Below are 18421 nucleotides of genomic sequence, written 5' to 3' on the forward strand. Positions count from 1 at the left end.
ATGAATGCTCAACATTCAAATGCGTTTTTCTCAAAACGCATGGTTTGTACATGATGCTTTTTGAAATGTTGGCATCGAAATAATCATTTAACTCGAATCTGTTTTCGCGGTGTTCATTCGCTCGCACCAACTCGCGATCTCCGGGCGATGAACTTTTCGCCCAATTTTGTCGCCGGCACTTTTCAACAAGAACATTAATAATTGTCGGACTCCTTGTTTGTCGGAGCAAACCTTTGTCTACCTCTCCACTTCAAAAACTTTGCTACCTCTAGCGGTGCACCAATTTTCCGAAATCCGGCAACACTGCCAGCAGGCAAGCTGTCAAAATTGTCAACATAAACAAATCGTTCGGCATCGGTTTCGTGGCGTCCGGATTGTTGTTTCGAATATTCCGTAATTTTCTAGCATTTTGAGGTAGTTTTGAGCTTGTTAATATCAAAAAGGGTCGATTTCTCACAATTACCATCGTTTATTCCTCAGATTTCGTTACCATGATCATGGACAATCCGAAAAGCACCCTGCTGAAGCAGATGCTGATGCGGGCCTGGAAGGAACGCTGGACCGACTGCCAGTGGGGCATCAACGTGAAGACGGTAAGTGGTCCTGCTTGCGGAGTGTGGCGTCCAGTTCCTTGAGCAGGTGTCGCTGGCGCGTTGACAGCTTGGACGGGATTCGGACGCGCAGTTTGAGAATGTGCTGACCCCGTTCCTGGGTGGAGATGTCCCAGATGCCCTTGCCGGGGACGCGGATTTCGGCGTCCGGTTGGGTTCCGGGGGGAACGTGCACGTTGAAGGTGCCGTTGATGCCTTTGATGGGGATGTTTGCGCCGAGGATGGCCTGGGTGATGGAGATTTCTTCTGTGGTGTGGACGTTGAGGCCTGACCGGGCGAAGTGGTGCACGTCCTGGATGTTGAGGATGATGTTGATGGATCGATGGTGGTTCGGGATGCGGACTTTGATGACTTCGTTTTGTTTGGCGTTCTTCGGGATGTTGATCATCAGCGGGTGTGGTTTGAGCGTGATTCCTTTGCCTTGGCACTTGGGACAGATTTGCTTTTGAGGGGCCACGCGGGCGCCTTTGCAGAACTTGCAGGTCATCGAGAGGGTTCCGCTTTCGGTTTGCAACGTTTGACGACCGGTTCCGTGGCAGACTTTGCAATAACCGTCGGAATCTAGCGGTGGGAAACTGCCCCAGGCGGAACACTTGTCGCACTTGGCCCCCAGGGGAAGTTTGATCTCGCGACGACCTCCTTCGGCCGCTTCCTTGAACGAAATGCTCAACACCACGTCCTCGTAGTTCAGCTCGTTGATCGCGTTCCAACTTGTTGCGATCGACTTCCTTCGCTCCTGGGAAACATTCCGGTACAGTTCTGGATTCAGCGCCACCACGCTGTCCCCCTTCTTCTGCTCGGCCATCAACGCCTCGTAAGCCTCGGTAATCTCTTTGAATTTGGCCTCGTCCACCGTCCCATGACTGTCTGCTTCGCCATCTCCGTCCTCCCACGAAGACCGTCTCAAGTCCGGATGGAACTCCTTGGCCAGCGAGTAGTAGGCTTGCTTAATCTCCCGAAAACTCGCGGATCGCGTGACTCCTAGCACGCTGTAGTAATCCTTGGCTACGGCCGAGGGTTGTTCCGCCAGCCGTTGGGCGGCGGACGGATTTCGCGACGGTGCAATGTACTTGAATTTGGGCTTGGCGGGAGGCGGTTGAACAGCGCCCGCTCCGCGGATGATTCGTATCAGGCCGGAACCGAGCTTGAACTTGTCAATCATGGTTTGGGGAGTTCGGCGAGTTGAAATTTTGATTGCGTGGATGACGTTCACGGGATGTTTTGATAAGGTTGCTTAGATTTGAGAGAAATATTTTGTTTTTCAGGTTCTCACGCGAGGCGTCAGCGGCGACGTGTACAACTTGGCCGATTGCATCCTCCAGCAGGCCGTCGTCGGTTCCGGGGCCAACACGGTAGGATCACTTTATAAGTCTTCTCGATTCAAAAAAGCTTATACTTCATAAAATCCACAGCTCTTCCTGTCCTACCTGAAGCACTCGCTGTGCGCGCACCTGATCTCGCACGCGGCCGTCCTGAAGCGGATCGCAAAGTTTGAGCACCTGGACCGGTACCACTGCCTCGGGGAGTTGCTGGATTTTCTGGAGCAGATCATCGGCGGGGTAACGTGCCGAGGCAAGCAGGAAGAGGGCGCGCTGACGAAGGCGATGCTGGCCCTCGTCTACTGGTTGATGCAGATCTATGAACACGCGCTCGAAGTTTTCAGCGAGAACAACCGAGCGCTCAACAGTGAGCAGCAGCAAATGGTTGAAAAGTTGGGTTTGGTGGTGGAAAAGCTAGCCCAAAGTCAATTCCTGCTCGGGGTCGTTTACGTGGGCAAGTTTGAAGACCCGGAGCTGTACGGACTGTTGGTAAAAAAGTACGATTTGATCGACAATCTGACGGCGGCGTCCGGGTTTATCCCACCGGTGGTCAGCCAGAAGAACGTCACCATCAACGACTACCTCCGAAAGGCCGCGCTCATCGACAGTGACACGCTTGAAATGAAGGAGTTCGACGGAAAAGGCATCGAACCAATCACCTACTGCCTACAACCCCTAATAGCGATCGAAATCCTCTTCAACCCAAACTGCGACACCCAAACCTACGTCGCCGAGTTCATGTCGATTCAACGCCTCAAAGGCTACACCCTCTCCCGGCTCTACTGCGAAATCATCCGCGCCTGTCTCATCTCGCTGAACAACGTCAACGGAACGACCCGCGAGTCCTTCATCTGCGCCTTCACCTTCATCAAAGTCCCGCACATCCTCCGCCAGATCCACATGCAATCGCGACTGCTCAACCCAACCGAGTACGAGGAAACCGCCAAGCTCGACTACTCGCCGGAAATCGTCGAAGCGTTCGAGCTCCTACTCCAAGATTCGCCCATCCTCGATCTGATGGACGCCCGGTGTGCGTGCAATACGGTCGAGTGTCTCCTCAACGAAATGCTCAAAAATCATCTCATCAACGAGAAGCAGATGAAGATGATTGCGGCGAGGAGGGAGCAGGACACGACCGGGCTGCAGAAGCTGGAGCTCAACACCAACCAGCACTCGATTGTGAAGTTTGTGTTCCGGGCGGAACCGCCGCTGGTCGGGATATTGAAAACGCTTGGCTCGGACTATAACAAGGTACAGGAAGCGCTGCTTGGGATGTTGCTGCAGGTGCTGTCAGGTTAGTTCCTTTTTTTGATTTTGATTTTTGACACAAATTATGTTAATTTAAAAGTTAATTCAGCTTAATAATTTGTTTTGCATGGGAAGGGCTTTGCATTTATAATTTACATTAAAGTATTTATACTCAAATTAATTTATTAAAATTCGAGTTTCAATATTCTTAAATTCTTAAATTCTTAAATTCTTAAATTCTTAAATTCTTAAATTCTTAAATTCTTAAATTCTTAAATTCTTAAATTCTTAAATTCTTAAATTCTTAAATTCTTAAATTCTTAAATTCTTAAATTCTTAAATTCTTAAATTCTTAAATTCTTAAATTCTTAAATTCTTAAATTCTTAAATTCTTAAATTCTTAAATTCTTAAATTCTTAAATTCTTAAATTCTTAAATTCTTAAATTCTTAAATTCTTAAATTCTTAAATTCTTAAATTCTTAAATTCTTAAATTCTTAAATTCTTAAATTCTTAAATTCTTAAATTCTTAAATTCTTAAATTCTTAAATTCTTAAATTCTTAAATTCTTAAATTCTTAAATTCTTAAATTCTTAAATTCTTAAATTCTTAAATTCTTAAATTCTTAAATTCTTAAATTCTTAAATTCTTAAATTCTTAAATTCTTAAATTTTTAAATTCTTAAATTCTTCAACGGGATACAAACAGAAAAGTATGAAGCGAAAAAGAAACCAACCACCGGGGGTTAGATGTATTTTTTTCAATTTCCGTTTTTTTAACTGTTTTGCTTTTTGAATCATTTATTATTGAGTCATGAATAGTTCAATTTTGAAATTTTTAGACCTTCATTCCAAAATTTCATAATTATAAATTTTGGAATTTTTGGATTTCTTTTAATGTATTTCCAAATTTGTAAATTTTGAATTCAGTTTTCCAGTATAATTTTTTAACGTGTTATTTTTCTTAGAATTTCTAAATTACATAAAGATTTTTTGCCAGAAAATTTAGTGATTTTATTATGGCTTTACCTTCTGTTTTACTGAGTAAAAAACAAAATCCGCCATTTTAATTTTCGGCATTTCATGATTCGGCTTGTTTAGATTTGGCCTTATAAATCTAATTTTGAATTTTCAATTTAGTTAAATCGAATACATAATTATTTAAACATTTGAAATTCAAATCCAAAGAAACTGTCAACCTTCCGTTAATTTTTTTCAGCTGCGTACCGCTTATGAAAAATCGCAATTTTGCGATCCTTCTGAGCTGCGTACAAGCCTTAAAATAGAAAAACAAAAGTTAAAATAAAAATAAGTTAGAGTTAAAACTGAAGTACTATTGAAATACTTATGATCTACTTATTCAATCAGAAAACATAATTAAAAAAGTAAAAATAATGGAAAAAAAATGCAGTGGTAATGTCAGAGGCATAACCAAAATGACGAAGTAACGAAAGATGAAATTATGTTTAAATCAGTGCATAGAGTTCGCATAAACGTTTGAGCTAGTGATGCAGTCTGATTCTAAAGCATGCGAACCAGCTGAAAAAAAATATTAAAAGTTAGTTTTTTCTTCGCTTCGCTTGGAGATGGTGATTTTAGCTGGTTGCATACTGGAGTTCGCCATGTTTTTATTTTTTAGAAGAGGTGACAAAACACAAATTTGCCCTTCATTTATCTCAGCTTCAAAATATTATGAAATGTCAATTTACATAAAAATATCTTCAGAAAAAAACAAGCAGATCAATAATTTGAGTTTTTTTTGAAAAGATCCTATAAACATATGGAAGACAACAGCTTATTGGTCCCTTAAAAAATACTCTAGGATTGAAAATAAAAATATAAAATTAAATAGGACATTTCAAACAGAATTAGACAACTTAGAGCAAAAACCAGACGAGTCCTTGACCTTATCGCTATACTTCTTTTTCCATATTGAAAAAATGTTTTGTTCTCACTGGTCCAATTAAATATTGTTTAAACACCTTTACAAAAACCCAACCTTCATAATTCCAGGCAACAGCTTCGAGCTGATCCTCTCGGTGGCCACCGTCCAGGGCAAGCTGAAGACGTTCATCTCCGGTCTGATCAAGTGCAACGAAGCGTCCAAGCAGATCCCGGGCGAAATGGGCAAGGTGGCGCTGGCGCGGGCCGCCCTCTTCGACGTGTCCTTCCTGATGCTGTCGTTTATCGTGCAAAGCTACGGCTCCGAAGTGGTGCTGGCCGAGAACGGGGACTCTTTCTTCGAGAAGTGGGTCCGCGAGTGCCTGGTGGAGAAGCACAAGTCCAAGTCGCCGGCGGTGATGGTGAAGCTGTGCGATCAGAACAAGGTGGACGAGCTGATTGTGAGCTTGAACTCGCCGGAGGGGTTGAAGGGTTCGTCGCTCAAGTGGCACGAGATTTGCGCGAACATTCCGGGACTGCTGTACCAGGTGCTGATGGCGTGGGAGAATGAGACGCTGTCGACGCCGGAGATTAAGAAGTTTTTGGACAGTCTCAAGTCGAGGTTTTGTTGCTTTTCGGTTTGCGCGACTTCGTGGCTGTGTGCCTATATGCAGGTTGTTCGCCAGGACGAGCTGCTCAAGCCGATGAACATGGTGCAGCAGTTTCTGACCGCGGTCAGCGCCGATGAGTTGATGCAGCAGGAGAACTTTAAGGAGCGGCTTGGGCTGACGGTACAAATTGTGCGGAAAATGCAGCAGGACTTCCAGCGTCTGCCGGGGACGAGTCCAAAACTTCGAACAATGCTGCAATCTCAGAACTTGGTCTCGCAAAACCCGCTGGAAGAACAGTTCGAGGAGGTTTGGAAGAACGTGTCGGAACGAGGTTGGTTGCCGATCGATTCGACGCTGGTACTGGAGAATCTGCTTCAATCTTGCGGACCGTTTTGGCTTGTTGATAAACTTGTGCAGCAGATCTTCCACTGCAAGTACATTCGGGAGATGAACAAAACGATGGACATTGTGTTTGCGATTATGCACCTGGATATTGAGCGGTGCACGATCGCGTTGCTGTCGCAGCTGGTGCCGATGATGTTGCTGAACAAGTTGCAGTGAGTACCTAAATTTTTGAATTGATTTTAGATTTTACATTTTAGATTGAATTCAGGAAAAAAAAATATCTCTGCTACTCTTAGACAGACTTTAAAAAATGTAAAATTCTGAAATTCTTAAATTCTGCAATTCAAAAAGTTCTAGAATTGTGTATTATAAAAAAATATCTGTATAAAATCTCTAAAATTCTCAAACATTTCTAAAATTTTAAAAAATCAGCAGATTTTTGTAAAATTTCTCTAAAATTCTCTTAAACTTTGTAAAATCTTCAAAATTTTCTATTTTTTTTTAACTTTGTATAATTTAGTAAATTTTTCAAAAAATAACTATTTTTTTTAAATGCTGTGAAATTTTGTGGAATTCACTCAATTTCCAGAATATTCTCTAAAATTCTCTATAATTTTAAAATTTTCTAAAATTTTGTAAAATACTCTAAAATTGTGATTTTTTATTTCAAAAACTAAAATTTTCTTAATTTCTTTAAAATTCTCTTAAAATTTGTAAAAATTTCTAGATTTTCGAAATTTTCGAAAATTTGCTTAAATTAAGTAAAATTTTCAAAAAATATCTAAATTTCTATAAAATTCTGTAATATTCTCTTGAATTGTGTTTTTTTCTAAAACTCTAAACTATTTTTGTAAAATTTTCTAAAATTTCTAAAAATTCTGTGAAATTTTGTAAAGTTTTGAAAGGCCGTTGCAAATATTTTTCAAAGTTTATGTCGCCCCCCTTCAAAATCGGTTCAAAAAATTAGGGGGCAAAAAAATCAAAAAACTTCAAAATTTTAAAGGAAATAGAAGTCTAATCAACTGAAAACAATTAGAAATGCATTTTCCTGCATTTAAAATCATATTTAGCATGTCTGGGATCGATCAAAAATATTTTCAATTTTTGTGGAATTCCAATGTACAGCACCGCAAAAAGTTTTTTTCGGTGAAAAAAAAAATCTTTTGATACTTGGATATTTTGAAAACTAATGATTGCAAAACAACTGGGCAGGTGTAAAATGCACTTTAAAACACTTTTCTCATTCAAATGTTGAGACCATGGCATTTTTTTATTTTTTTTATTTATTTCCTTAAAATTTTCCAAAAATTCAGTAAAATTTTATAAAATTCCTGAAGAAATTGGTAAAATTTTCTCAGATTCTTAAAAATAATATAAAATTTTACAATTCCGTAAAAAAATCCAAAATTTCTGCATTTTATAAAGTTTGGCAAAATTCTGTTAAATTTTTTAAAAATCTTAGAATTTTCTAAAATTCTCAAACAATTCTGAAATTCTTTGAACATTCTGTAAAAAAAATCTGAAATTCACTAAAAATATTTTTTTTAAAGCTGTAAATTGGTAACATTTTCTCAGATTCTTAAAAATAATCTAAAATTTTGCAATTCCGTAAAAAAATCCAAAATTTCTGCATTTTATAAAGTTTGGCAAAATTCTGTAAAATTATTTAAAAATCCTAAAATTCTCAAGAAATTCTGAAATTCTTTAAAAATTCTGAAAAAAAATTCTGAAGTTCACTAAAAATATTTTTTTAAAGCTGTAAAATTCTCTTGATTTTCTAAAGTTCTGTAAAATTAAGTAGAATTTTCAAAAACTCTCTAAAATTCAGAAAAATTCTCTCAAATTCTTAAAACATCTCTAAAATTTAAAAATTCTCAAAAATTTTGTTAAATGCTCTAAAATTTTATTAAATGCTCTAAATTTTTTCTAACATTTTGTAAAATTCTTTAAAATATAATTTTTTTGAATTCTCTTATATTCTGTAAAGTTCTGTATTTTTCTCTCAAATTCTGTAAAATTCTCTCATATTTATTAAATTCTCCAAAACTTCTCAAACTTCTTTAAAATTCAGTAAAAAAAATTAAAAACCTGTGAAATTTTCTGAAATGCTCTAAAAATTCTTAAAACTTTCTGAAGTTCTGTAAAATTTTCAAAAAATTTGTGAATTTCTGTAAAACTTTCTTAAATTCTTTTAAATTCAGTACAATTTTCTAAAATTCTCTAATATTATCTAAAATTCTTTAAAATTCATAAAAAAATTCTGCAAGTCTGTAATTAATAAAATTAAAATTCCGTTTGATTCTGTAAAATTATATAAAATTGTATAAAATTTTGTAAATCTTTTGGAAGATTAGCCAGAGACCGAACTTTTTCAGTTGAGTGTTTGCAATAAAATTCTCTTAAATTTTGTAAAATTTGATAAAATTTTCTTAACTTTTGTAAAAATAAGTAATTTTTTTCAAAAAATAACTAAATTTCTTTAAAATGCTGTGAAATTCTGTGGAATTCACTAAAATTCTGCAATATTTTCTAAAATTCTCTATAATTTTAAAATTCTCTAAAATTTTGTAAAATACTCTAAAATTGTCATTTTTTATTTTTAAAACATAAAATTTGCTTAATTTCTCCCAAATTCTCTTAAAAATTGTAAAATTTTCTAGATTTTCGAAATTTTCTGAAATTTTTTAAATTTTAGTAAAATTTTCAAAAAATATCTAAATTTCTATAAAATTACACCATTTCATAGAAATTTAGATATTTTTTGAAAATTTTACTAAAATTTACAAAATTTCAGAAAACATTCTGTGGAATTCACTAAAATTCTGCAATATTATCTAAAATTCTTCATAATTACAAAATTCACCCTAATTTAGAAATTCTTTAAAATTCTGTAATATTCTCTTGAATTGTGATATTTTTTCTAGAACTCTAAACTATTTTTTGTGAAATTTTCTAAAATTTCTAAAATTATGTGAAATTTTGTAATGTTCTGTAAGTTTGTGTATAAATGTGTTAAATTTACATAAAATTTCTAAAATTCTGTAAATTGTTGTTTAAATCTCTTAGAATCCTGAAAATATTCTAAAATTCTGTAAGATTTCATAATATTTTTTCAAAAATCTTTTAAAATCCTTAAAAATTTCTAAAATTCAGTAAAATTTTCTAAAATATCTGAATAAAAATTGGTAACATTTTCCAGATTCTTTAAAATTATCTAAAATTTTAAAATTCCGTAAAAAAATCCAAAATTTCTGCAATTTCTAAAGTTTGGTTAAATTATGTACAACTTTTAAAATTTTCTAAAATTCTCAAAAAAACTGATTTTTTTTCAATTCTGTAAAATTTTCTGAAATTCTCTAATTATTTTTTTCTGTTAAAATTTTTTTGTCAAATTCTCTTAATTTTCTAAAGTTCTGTAAACTTAAGTAGAATTTTTAAAAACTCTCTAAAATTCAGTAAAATTCCCTCAAATCCTTAATTAAAACATCTCTAAAATTTAAAAATTCACTAAAATTTTGTTAAATGCTATAAAATTTTGTTAAATGATCTAAATTTTGTTAAATGCTCTAAAATTTTGTAAAATTCTTTAAAATATGAATTCTCTTATATTCTGTAAAGTTCTGTATTATTCTCTCAAATTCTGTAAAATTCTCTCATATTTATTAAATCCTCCAAAACTTCTTAAAATTCTTTAAAATTCAGTAAAAAATTTAAAAACCTGTGAAATTTTCTGAAATACTCTAAAAATTCTTAAAACTTTCTGAAACTACGTGGAAACTTTTTTGGAAATCTCAACCCCCCCCCCCTCGTGGACAACTGTCCATAAAAAAAAATCTTTTTTTGTATGGATCGTGGACAATCGCCATACCCCCCCCCCCTAAAGTGTCCACGTGATTTATGGATGGTCACTCTGTAAAATTTTCTAAAATTTGTGAAATTTTGTAAAACTTTCTTAAATTCTTTTAAATTCAGTACAACTTTCTAAAATTCTCTATTGTTCTCTTAAAAAAATTTAAAATTCGTAAAAAAAAAAATCTGCAATTCTGTAAAATACAGCATCAAAATTTTGTTTGATTCTGTAAAATTATATAAAATTGCTTAAAATTTTGTAAAACTTTTGGAAGATTAGCCAGAGACCGAACTACTTCAGTTGAGTGTTTGCAATAGAATGAACTTTATTTTGGACTGTCGTCCCGTTACACCTCCGATCTTCGTCGTCTTCCATTAACAACTTTACAGAATTTTGTAAAATTAATTAAAATTCTTTAAAATTCTGTACATTTTTCGAAAATTCTGTAAAATTTCAAAAAATCTCTAAAGGTCTTTAAAATTATATTTTGTTTTTTTTTCTTTAAATTTCAGAAATTTAGCATTTAGCATTCTTGTTATTTTAATAGTTTGCTTTGATATTTATATATCCGGGACCGTGGTGTAGGGGTGAGCGTGGTTGCCTCTCACCCAGTCGGGGTTCGATCCCAGACGGTCCCGGTGGTATTTTTCGGAACGAGATTTGTTTGACCACGCCTTCCGTCGGACGGGGAAGTAAACGTTGGCTCCGGTCTAACCTAGAGGGTTAGGTCGTTAGCTCAATCCAGGTGTAGGAGTCGTCTCCCTGGGTCCTGTCTCGGTGGAGTCGCTGGTAGGCAGTTGGACTAACAATCCAAAGGTTGTCAGTTCGAATCCCGGGGTGGATGGAAGCTGAGGTGTAGAAAGAGGTTTGCAATTGCCTCAACAATCACAAGCCTTCGGACACCCTAGTTTCGAGTAGGAATCTCGCAATCGAGAACGCCAAGGCAATGCTGTAGGGCGAATAATTTAATTTTTGATTTTTTTTTATTATTTTATATATGTTTTTTTTATTGTTTCGGTTATACGACTTTTGTACAGTCATTACAAGCTGTTATCCCTCATTTTCCAGACTCTCCGAGATCGTCGACCCCTTCTCGCGCGTCCTAGCCAAACTGTGCGTGTACTGCATCGTCGCAACCATGGAAGCCCCCACCGGGCCCCTCTCCAAGAAGCGCTCCCGAGCCGCCATCGACGGCGACGACCTGCTGGCGGATGGCCTCTGCCCGACGCCCAAGATGCGCAAAATGGGCTCCGATTCGTGCGACTCCAGCTCGAGCGACTTTATGCTGGAACACGCGGCTGCGGCGGCGGCCGCCGTTGCCTTCGCCACCAAGGAGGCCGCTTCCGGTGGGGTCAGTCTGCGGGAACCGCTGCAGGGCTGCCTGCAGACGCTGTTCCGGACGTTCGCGCAGTACATCGTGTCGGACGAGCTGTCGCCGAAGATTTACTTCATGTTTCAGTTTTTGACGCTGCTGGTGGAGGTCGGGAGGGAGCGGGTCAAGCCGGTGCTGAAGCTCATCCCGAACGGGCTCGTGCAGAGCATGCTGAAGATCAACGCGACGGACGACATGACGGTTGGGTTTATTTTGAGGTGGGTGATATTTTGAGGGGGAATGAAAGTTAGATTTTGGTTGTTACATTGTTGGTTTTATTGCAGGTTGTACGATCTGAACGCCACGACTGGGAGAACGTTCGCCATGTCGGACCTGTGTCTGTTCCGGAACATTCAGATGCGGAAGGACAGTATCAAACTGTAAGTAAGTTCATTTTCACATTATCTACAAACACTATTCAAGGAAGACCCATCAATATACATCTCAAATAAGGAAGTGTGCTTTACGCGGTCCGTAATTGGTTATCACTGCCCTTGCTACTACTGCTGGTTCCACTGGCAATGCTGAAACGTTGTTGAGCCCGTTCCTGAAGCTCGATCTCGTGGTTCACCGCAATCACTTGCTTCCGTACGCGGCGCCAATAGTTGTAATATCCCAGCCCAACGGCTCCCACCAAAATAACCGCACCTCCAAGCGCCATTCCGACGATGGAAGCCGTTGAAAGATCCGCCGGATTCCCCGCACTTTCCGTACTAACCTCGATCGCGGCGTACTGCTCCATCGTGTGACCGGCAATCTTTCCGGCACAGATCCACTGGCCAATGTCAGCGCTACTGACACTTCGAACCACCAACGAGCAGAATCCCTTCTTCGGATTGTGGTTGGGATTCGAGTAGTAATTCCCCAGAATTGCGTTCTCCGAAGTGACCGATTCGTCCAAGCTGAACGCCTGCCCGCTCGGCGTGATGAACCGACAATACTGAAGAGGTGTATTCTTGGGAATTGAAGCACATTCCAGCAGCATAGCGGCCTCCAAACTCGTACGAACCGTATCCACAGACCCAATAATCTGCGACGTACTAACCCTAACATTAACGTACGAAGAAACCTCCAACGCCGACACCCTGCTACTGCCCACGTGGCAACTCCACCGCCCAGCCATCTCCTCCGTCACCGGCTTCAACCGAATCCCGCAATCGCCCATCGCCAGCGAAATCCCGTCGTACCAATAACTCCCCTCCTCGTCCTCCATCAAAACCTCCGACACCGAATAGATCATCCCCCGCGGATCCTTAAACCAGCAATAGTCCAACGGCTTGTTCGCGTTACACTGCAGCTTCACCTCCGTCCCGTTCAACCCATTCACATCCTCCACCCGCAAAATCGCCAACGGCGTCTCCTCCTCCCCGCCGTCCAAAATTGCCCCCGATACCTTCATGATCTGCTCGTCCCCGTACCCCACCACGCACTTCCACAACCCCCGGTCCACCCCGTCCGGGTCGTCGATCTCCAGCCCGCAGTCGCCGGTTTCGAACCCATTGCCATAGTAGCGGTACCGGCCCCATCCAACGCCCTCGAGCATGTTGAGGCCCAGCTGGTCGGACAGGCGAAGGAACCGGCAGAACCGGATCGTTTGCCGGCTGTAGCGCAGTTGGCACACCAGCACCTGGAAGTCGGCGCCGCGGTGGATCGAGGTTACGATTTGCTCCTCTGTGTGGGGCGGGAAATTAGAGAAGAAAGGGTTAGGTTTTGTTCACAAAAAAAATCGAAAAAGGTTTGATAAATATTCAATGGGAAAAGTTGCCCTAAACCCATCTCGATTTGCGTGGAAACTTTGTTCTAAGGGGTAACTGACACCACAATATTCCTCTAATTGGTCGCAGTGGTATCAAGACTCAACAAAAAAAAAAAAAAAGGGGTAACTTTGGTCTCTGATCATGAATCCAAGGTACATTTATAAGATTTCTGAAATGGTGATGGGAAACTGTGGTCAAATTGACTTTTATGCTGCCAATTTTCAAAATTGGACAAAAAAAAAACAGCAACCCAAAATTACAAATGAGCAATTCTCTACGAAATCGGGCGATTTCGACCATTTTTATTTTTTGTATTTTTTTATTTGACTAAAACTTTGTAGGGGCCTTTCCTATGACCAAATAAGCTATTATGCGTCATTGGTTCACCCATACAAGTCTCCATACAATTTTGGCTGCTGTCCATACAAAAATGGTTTGTAAATATTTAAACAGCTGTAACTTTTGAGTGAATTTTCTGATCAATTTGGTGTCTTCTGCAAAGTTGTAGGTATTGTTGAGGACCTTTGAGAAAAAAATAGGCACAGGGCAAAAAAAAAATTGCAGATTTTTTAATCAACTTTTTTTTCACTAAAACTCAATTTCCCAAAATACGTATTTTTTGATTTTCGAGATTTTTTGATATGTTTTAGGGGACAAAATCCGCAACTTTTGAGCCATAGAGAAACATGGTCAAAAAATCTGCCGCCGAGTTATGATTTTTTGAAAAAATAGTGATTTTTGGAAAAAAAATCGAAGTTTCATGCAAAAACAAGTTTGACATTATTTTTTAATGCAAAATTGAATTTGCAATCGAAAAGTACTTTACAGATTTTTTGATAAAGGGCTCCGTTTTCAAGATATAGCCACCGAATGTTTGATTTTTGCGAAATATTTGCAGTTTTTCAACTTTTTAAAATAGTGACCATGAGTGACCATCTCTAAATTTTTTTTTTGCAAAGTTCAGAAAATTTGCTATAAAATTGTCTAAGAGACATTGAAGATTGGAACTCGGGTTGCTGAGATAGAGCCACCATTTTCTAATGACGATATCTCAGCAACTAATGGTCCGATTTTCAATGTTAATACATGAATCATTCGTGAAATTTTCGAATCTTTTCGAAAAAAATATTTTGAATTTTTTTAAATCAAGACTAGCATTCTAAATGGGCGTAATATTCAATGTTTGTAAAGCTCTGGTTGATGAGCACCGTTAAAAGCAGCTCAACTTGAAAACGGTACATTTTATCAAACCAAAATTAAAGTGACAAGACATTTTTTAAAAATTTTGAAAATCTTAAGAGATACCCTCTGGTTTGATTAAGCAAAAATAAGTAAATGTGCCAATTTTGAGCCAAGTCGGTTATGGTTTAAGGGTCGCTTTTTATCGTTGAAGTTTGTATTGGAAAATTCGCAAAAAAATATGGGGAAAGCAAAAAAATCAAAATTCTACTAAAAGGTGGCGTTTAATGTGTCGGATCGTTGTCAAGTGTGAGATTCTTATGTAAATTTTATGTCAAACAACTTTGTCGAAGACTGCAAAACGATCCGAGTTAACACTGACGAGTTATTATAGCCGGTTTTGAAATGTAAACAAGGTTTTAACTCATACTAGTTTGATAGTTGTGGTTATAAAAATGGTTATAGCCGGCTACAACTCGCTCGTGCGAATGTGGTATTAGCCATTCAAAGAAGACGTTTTTGTATGAATAGATTTTTATTATCAACTTCAACGATCTGTAGCGACCCTTAAAACTTAACAGATTTTGCTCAAAATTTTCACTGTTACTTATATTTTTGCCTATTGAATCGAATCAGAAGGGTGTCCCTGAAGTCGATTTTTTATTGTCACCCTGTTGCATATTCAGTTTTGCATTAAAAAATGTTTTAAATATTTTTTGTCCACATTTTCGAAATTTTCTAAAAAATACTATTTTTCAAAAATTCATATCTCTTAAACCAGATTTTGCACCTATGACTTTTTAAGTTCCCTAAAACTTATAACAATTCGAAAGTTAAAAAACAGGTTTATACAAAAATTATGGATTTTTTTCCGTTTACCTTTTTCCGAAAAGTCATAATCACCTAGTATTTGCCGAAGACACCAAATCGATCAAAAAAACTTTTCTCAAGATACAGATTTTTATACATTTACATACCTTTTTTTGTTTGACCGGCCCCCAAAATTGTATGGAGACTTCTAGGAAAAACTGATGATGCAAAATGACTTCTTTTAACATAGGGAAATATATGAACAAAGTTTTATACAAATAATAATGAAAAAAGAAAAGTTGATTTAAAAATACTCTATTTTGAGTAAAAAAAATGTTATCGAATATTTTAAACGTACCGAAAAATTATAATTTTAATCAAAATTATAATTTTTGACAATTATTTATTTTATATTATTTAAGTAAACAAACGTGCCATGTTTTGAAATAATTTAAACCAGGTTCTACATTTTTTACCTTCTTTCCTTTTGCTATTATGTGGAATCTCCAGGAAAATGAAGTTACTCGAAAAAATATTTCCCTTTCTCTATTGACTTTTGGTTACACAAATCTTCAACACTAATGTCCATTTTTAATACTTTTTTTTTCAATGATGTGTTTGAAATTTCATGAACATAAACAAAATAAAAATTCAACTTGCAATTGAAAAGGACAAGCTAGTCCTGTGAAAAGTATTTTTATGAACTTTTAAATTGGATACATTTTTTATTTATTTTTGCAAACCCCAGACAATTTTATATAAGTTGATTTTTAATTTTTTTTGAAGGTTTTTTTGCGTTCAGAGTTAACTTAGCTCAAATACTTCGAATAAGCACAAGCAAAATTGTTTGAACCAGTTTGCATTTGTCCCTTTCGATTTGCAAAATTCTTCTGAAGACACTAAAGCTCACCGCACAATTTTTCGGAAAATTATATTTCCACCTAATTTTGCGATCTGGACCACTTTTGCTTGAACTTTTCCTTGATATGTAGTATACGTTTGTTTCAAAACGAAATTGTATGTTTAAACAAAATCTACTGGTAAATCATATTTCCCTGCAAGACCGCACATTTGCCCCCATGATTGAAAGAGATAAATTTCAATTCAAATTAGAAATCTCCCCCACTTGAGAAACAATCCTTACACTCACCTCTATGCTCGATATTAATCGCAAACTGCATCTCCCTCATGTAACCCCTCACGCCGGCAATCACGTTCCACTGCCCATTGCCCGTCGGGTCCATCGACGTAACCTTCAGCGAGCACTGCTCGTACATCGGAACGTCCCTGCCCTGGGTCTCGGTGTCCCGCAGCACGTAACAGTAGTCCGTCCCCGTCGGGGTCACCTCCTCCAGGCCCGTAATCGAGTCCCGATCGCTGGGATTGGGCACCGTCGGCACGTCGATCACGTTGACCAGGGTCACGCCTCGGATTAGGGTGGTTCCGCGGGCCAGCGTTAACCGCCAGAAGCCCGCGTCCTCGTGGTTGATGTTGAGCACTTTGATGCCACACTCGTTCGGATCCACGCTTCGACTGTCGGAGGAGAATTGCTGCTTCGTTGAGGACGACGAATTCGTCGTCGGAACGACGGTGGTGCGTCGTCGTCGTCGGGTTGAACCGTGCACATCGATATCTTCGGTGGAACCTGGTTCCCGATAGAGACAACGATCCTCCTCGTTCATCGAGAGAAGCACCTTGAGGTGGACACTTTCACCGACGGCGGCTGTAACGCTGGCAGGGAAGACGTATCCGTGCATGATGGTGTAACTGGTTAGCAGGTTTTCCTCCGCTGAACCAAGTTGGACTAGTGGAAAGCAATGATTTTAGTAAATTTAACTCACTTTTTTGTTGTTTTAACATACCAGCCAACAGGCAGACAAAGGTCATCAAAGTTGCGCGATACATATCGAATCAGGAAATCAGGGAAAACCTCGTGGATTAAGTGGTCCTATAGTCTAGCACGGATCATTGCTGGTGTGATACTGACGGACAATGTAATCCGTACAGACGCAGCGATTGGGCCAATTATTGGCGATTTAGCGATGATTGGGAAGTTATCAGAAAGTGCTACTGGCTTTGATTGTGGTTATCGTTCTCGGCTCGGATTGACGAAGATTTCTAACCAGAGTGACGACACATGGTAATGACTTTGGATTGTGGAATTTGGCTGCGGTTGTCTGGGGTTTCGGGGGTGAAGTGAAGAATGTTAATGGCATACATTAATTTTTCAACACCCAAAAGAAAAATATATCTCATAATCTGCAACAGTGGATTTGCTGCAGAAAATGTCACATTTTATAACATTTTTTGCAGTAAGCTCATAGCTCATTTTTGCCCGCGTGTAAACATTTCAGCGATCTGCAGTTCTCACCAACACATATAATGCTGGCCCGTCCCCGAGCAACACTCCAAAGAGAAGATTATGTCGGTGATCTTTCACTCACATTTCATCAAGCGTCCATGGCGCGGTGGTAGCGTGTCGGATCTATAACCAAGAATTTGGTGGTTCAATCCTCGTTCTGTTTAGGGTTTTTTTTTTGTGAAATACAACCAAAAAGCTGTCGGTAATGTCGATAATTGTCGGTAACGGGCAAAAATGTCATACCCCTATATCGCAAAAAATGCATGAGGACAGATTTCATGCAGATTCTGATATACTTTCATGCCGCCGTGCATCACAATCTTGCGTCCGCCGGTTGGGTGAACAGTGATCGTTTTCCACAAATAGCAAAAAATATGTTTTGTTTTAAAATCATAAAATGTCCTACAAATTTCTGGAACAACATTTGAAAGGGGCGGTACGACATTGCTCTTACGGTCTTTCGTCCCATTTAAACACGTGTAATGAAAGGCCGTAAGAGCAATGTCGTATCGCCCCTTTCAAATGTTGCTCCAGATTTTTTCCAATGACATTGATGATTTAATCAGTGTTAGCAGATAAACGGGTATTAACTTAATAACAAATTGACAAATTCACAAATAAACACAAAATCGACAAACTTTAAAATTGACAGATCGATGAAAAAAATAATTAGAAACGAGAAATGGGAGACTTGAAAAATTCAGAAATACAATTGACATTTTGTCAAATTTACACCAATTTTAAATTGGCAAATCGACAAATGACACCTTGCCAAATTGACAAATCAACTAATTGAAGAAAATACAAATTGATAAATAAGAAAGAAGACCTAAAAAAATTAAAAATAACCAATTTAAATTGATAAATTTAAAAATAAACACATTGAACAAAAATTAATCACTTAAAAAGAAATTGACCAATTAAAAAATTGACAAATAACTCATTGTCAAATTGTCAAATAAAAAATGAAAATTGAAGCCTTTTTAATCAAGAATAAAAAAAACAATTCAAATTTTAATAAATTAACAAATTAACAAATTAACAAATTAACAAATTAACAAATTAACAAATTAACAAA

The 18421-nt window shown here is 37.8% G+C and overlaps 3 protein-coding genes across 3 annotated transcripts in view; 1 reads left to right on the forward strand and 2 right to left on the reverse strand.

The window, feature by feature from the left end:
- Nucleotides 1-449: 449 nt before the first annotated feature.
- LOC120413243 (dnaJ homolog subfamily A member 3, mitochondrial) lies at nucleotides 450-1840 on the reverse strand. The gene has a single exon (XM_039573972.2). It carries the CDS (start codon nucleotides 1771-1773, stop codon nucleotides 580-582), a length of 1194 nt encoding a protein of 397 aa, XP_039429906.1. The 5' UTR covers nucleotides 1774-1840; the 3' UTR covers nucleotides 450-579.
- Nucleotides 487-18421, forward strand: part of LOC120413242 (mediator of RNA polymerase II transcription subunit 24) — a 96604-nt gene continuing 78669 nt past the window's right edge. The window contains exons 1-6 of the mRNA XM_039573970.2: nucleotides 487-593; nucleotides 1877-1963; nucleotides 2024-3224; nucleotides 5190-6225; nucleotides 10932-11453; nucleotides 11520-11615. Coding sequence (XP_039429904.1) covers nucleotides 492-593; nucleotides 1877-1963; nucleotides 2024-3224; nucleotides 5190-6225; nucleotides 10932-11453; nucleotides 11520-11615 — 3044 coding nt within the window. The 5' untranslated portion in view covers nucleotides 487-491. The remainder of the gene's footprint in view (nucleotides 594-1876; nucleotides 1964-2023; nucleotides 3225-5189; nucleotides 6226-10931; nucleotides 11454-11519; nucleotides 11616-18421) is intronic.
- LOC120413244 (uncharacterized) lies at nucleotides 11561-17109 on the reverse strand. Its single transcript, XM_039573973.2, has 3 exons — nucleotides 16844-17109; nucleotides 16132-16785; nucleotides 11561-12906 (listed from the first exon to the last, which is right to left on the reverse strand). The coding sequence occupies exons 1-3, from the start codon at nucleotides 16884-16886 to the stop codon at nucleotides 11699-11701; spliced, it is 1905 nt and encodes a 634-aa protein (XP_039429907.2). The 5' UTR covers nucleotides 16887-17109; the 3' UTR covers nucleotides 11561-11698.

Source organism: Culex pipiens, chromosome 3 (genome assembly GCF_016801865.2).
Source record: "Culex pipiens pallens isolate TS chromosome 3, TS_CPP_V2, whole genome shotgun sequence".
In the NCBI taxonomy this organism is placed as follows: domain Eukaryota; kingdom Metazoa; phylum Arthropoda; class Insecta; order Diptera; family Culicidae; genus Culex; species Culex pipiens.

Excerpts from the sequence above, each read along its gene's own strand:
- LOC120413243 (XM_039573972.2), bottom strand. The coding sequence starts at position 1,773 with ATGATTGACAAGTTCAAGCTCGGTTCCGGCCTGATACGAATCATCCGC.
- LOC120413244 (XM_039573973.2), bottom strand. The coding sequence starts at position 16,886 with ATGTATCGCGCAACTTTGATGACCTTTGTCTGCCTGTTGGCTG. Across the intron at positions 16,786-16,843 it reads CTTTGTCTGCCTGTTGGCTG|TCCAACTTGGTTCAGCGGAG; the intron begins GTATGTTAAAAC and ends GCTTTCCACTAG. Across the intron at positions 12,907-16,131 it reads GATTAATATCGAGCATAGAG|AGGAGCAAATCGTAACCTCG; the intron begins GTGAGTGTAAGG and ends CGCCCCACACAG.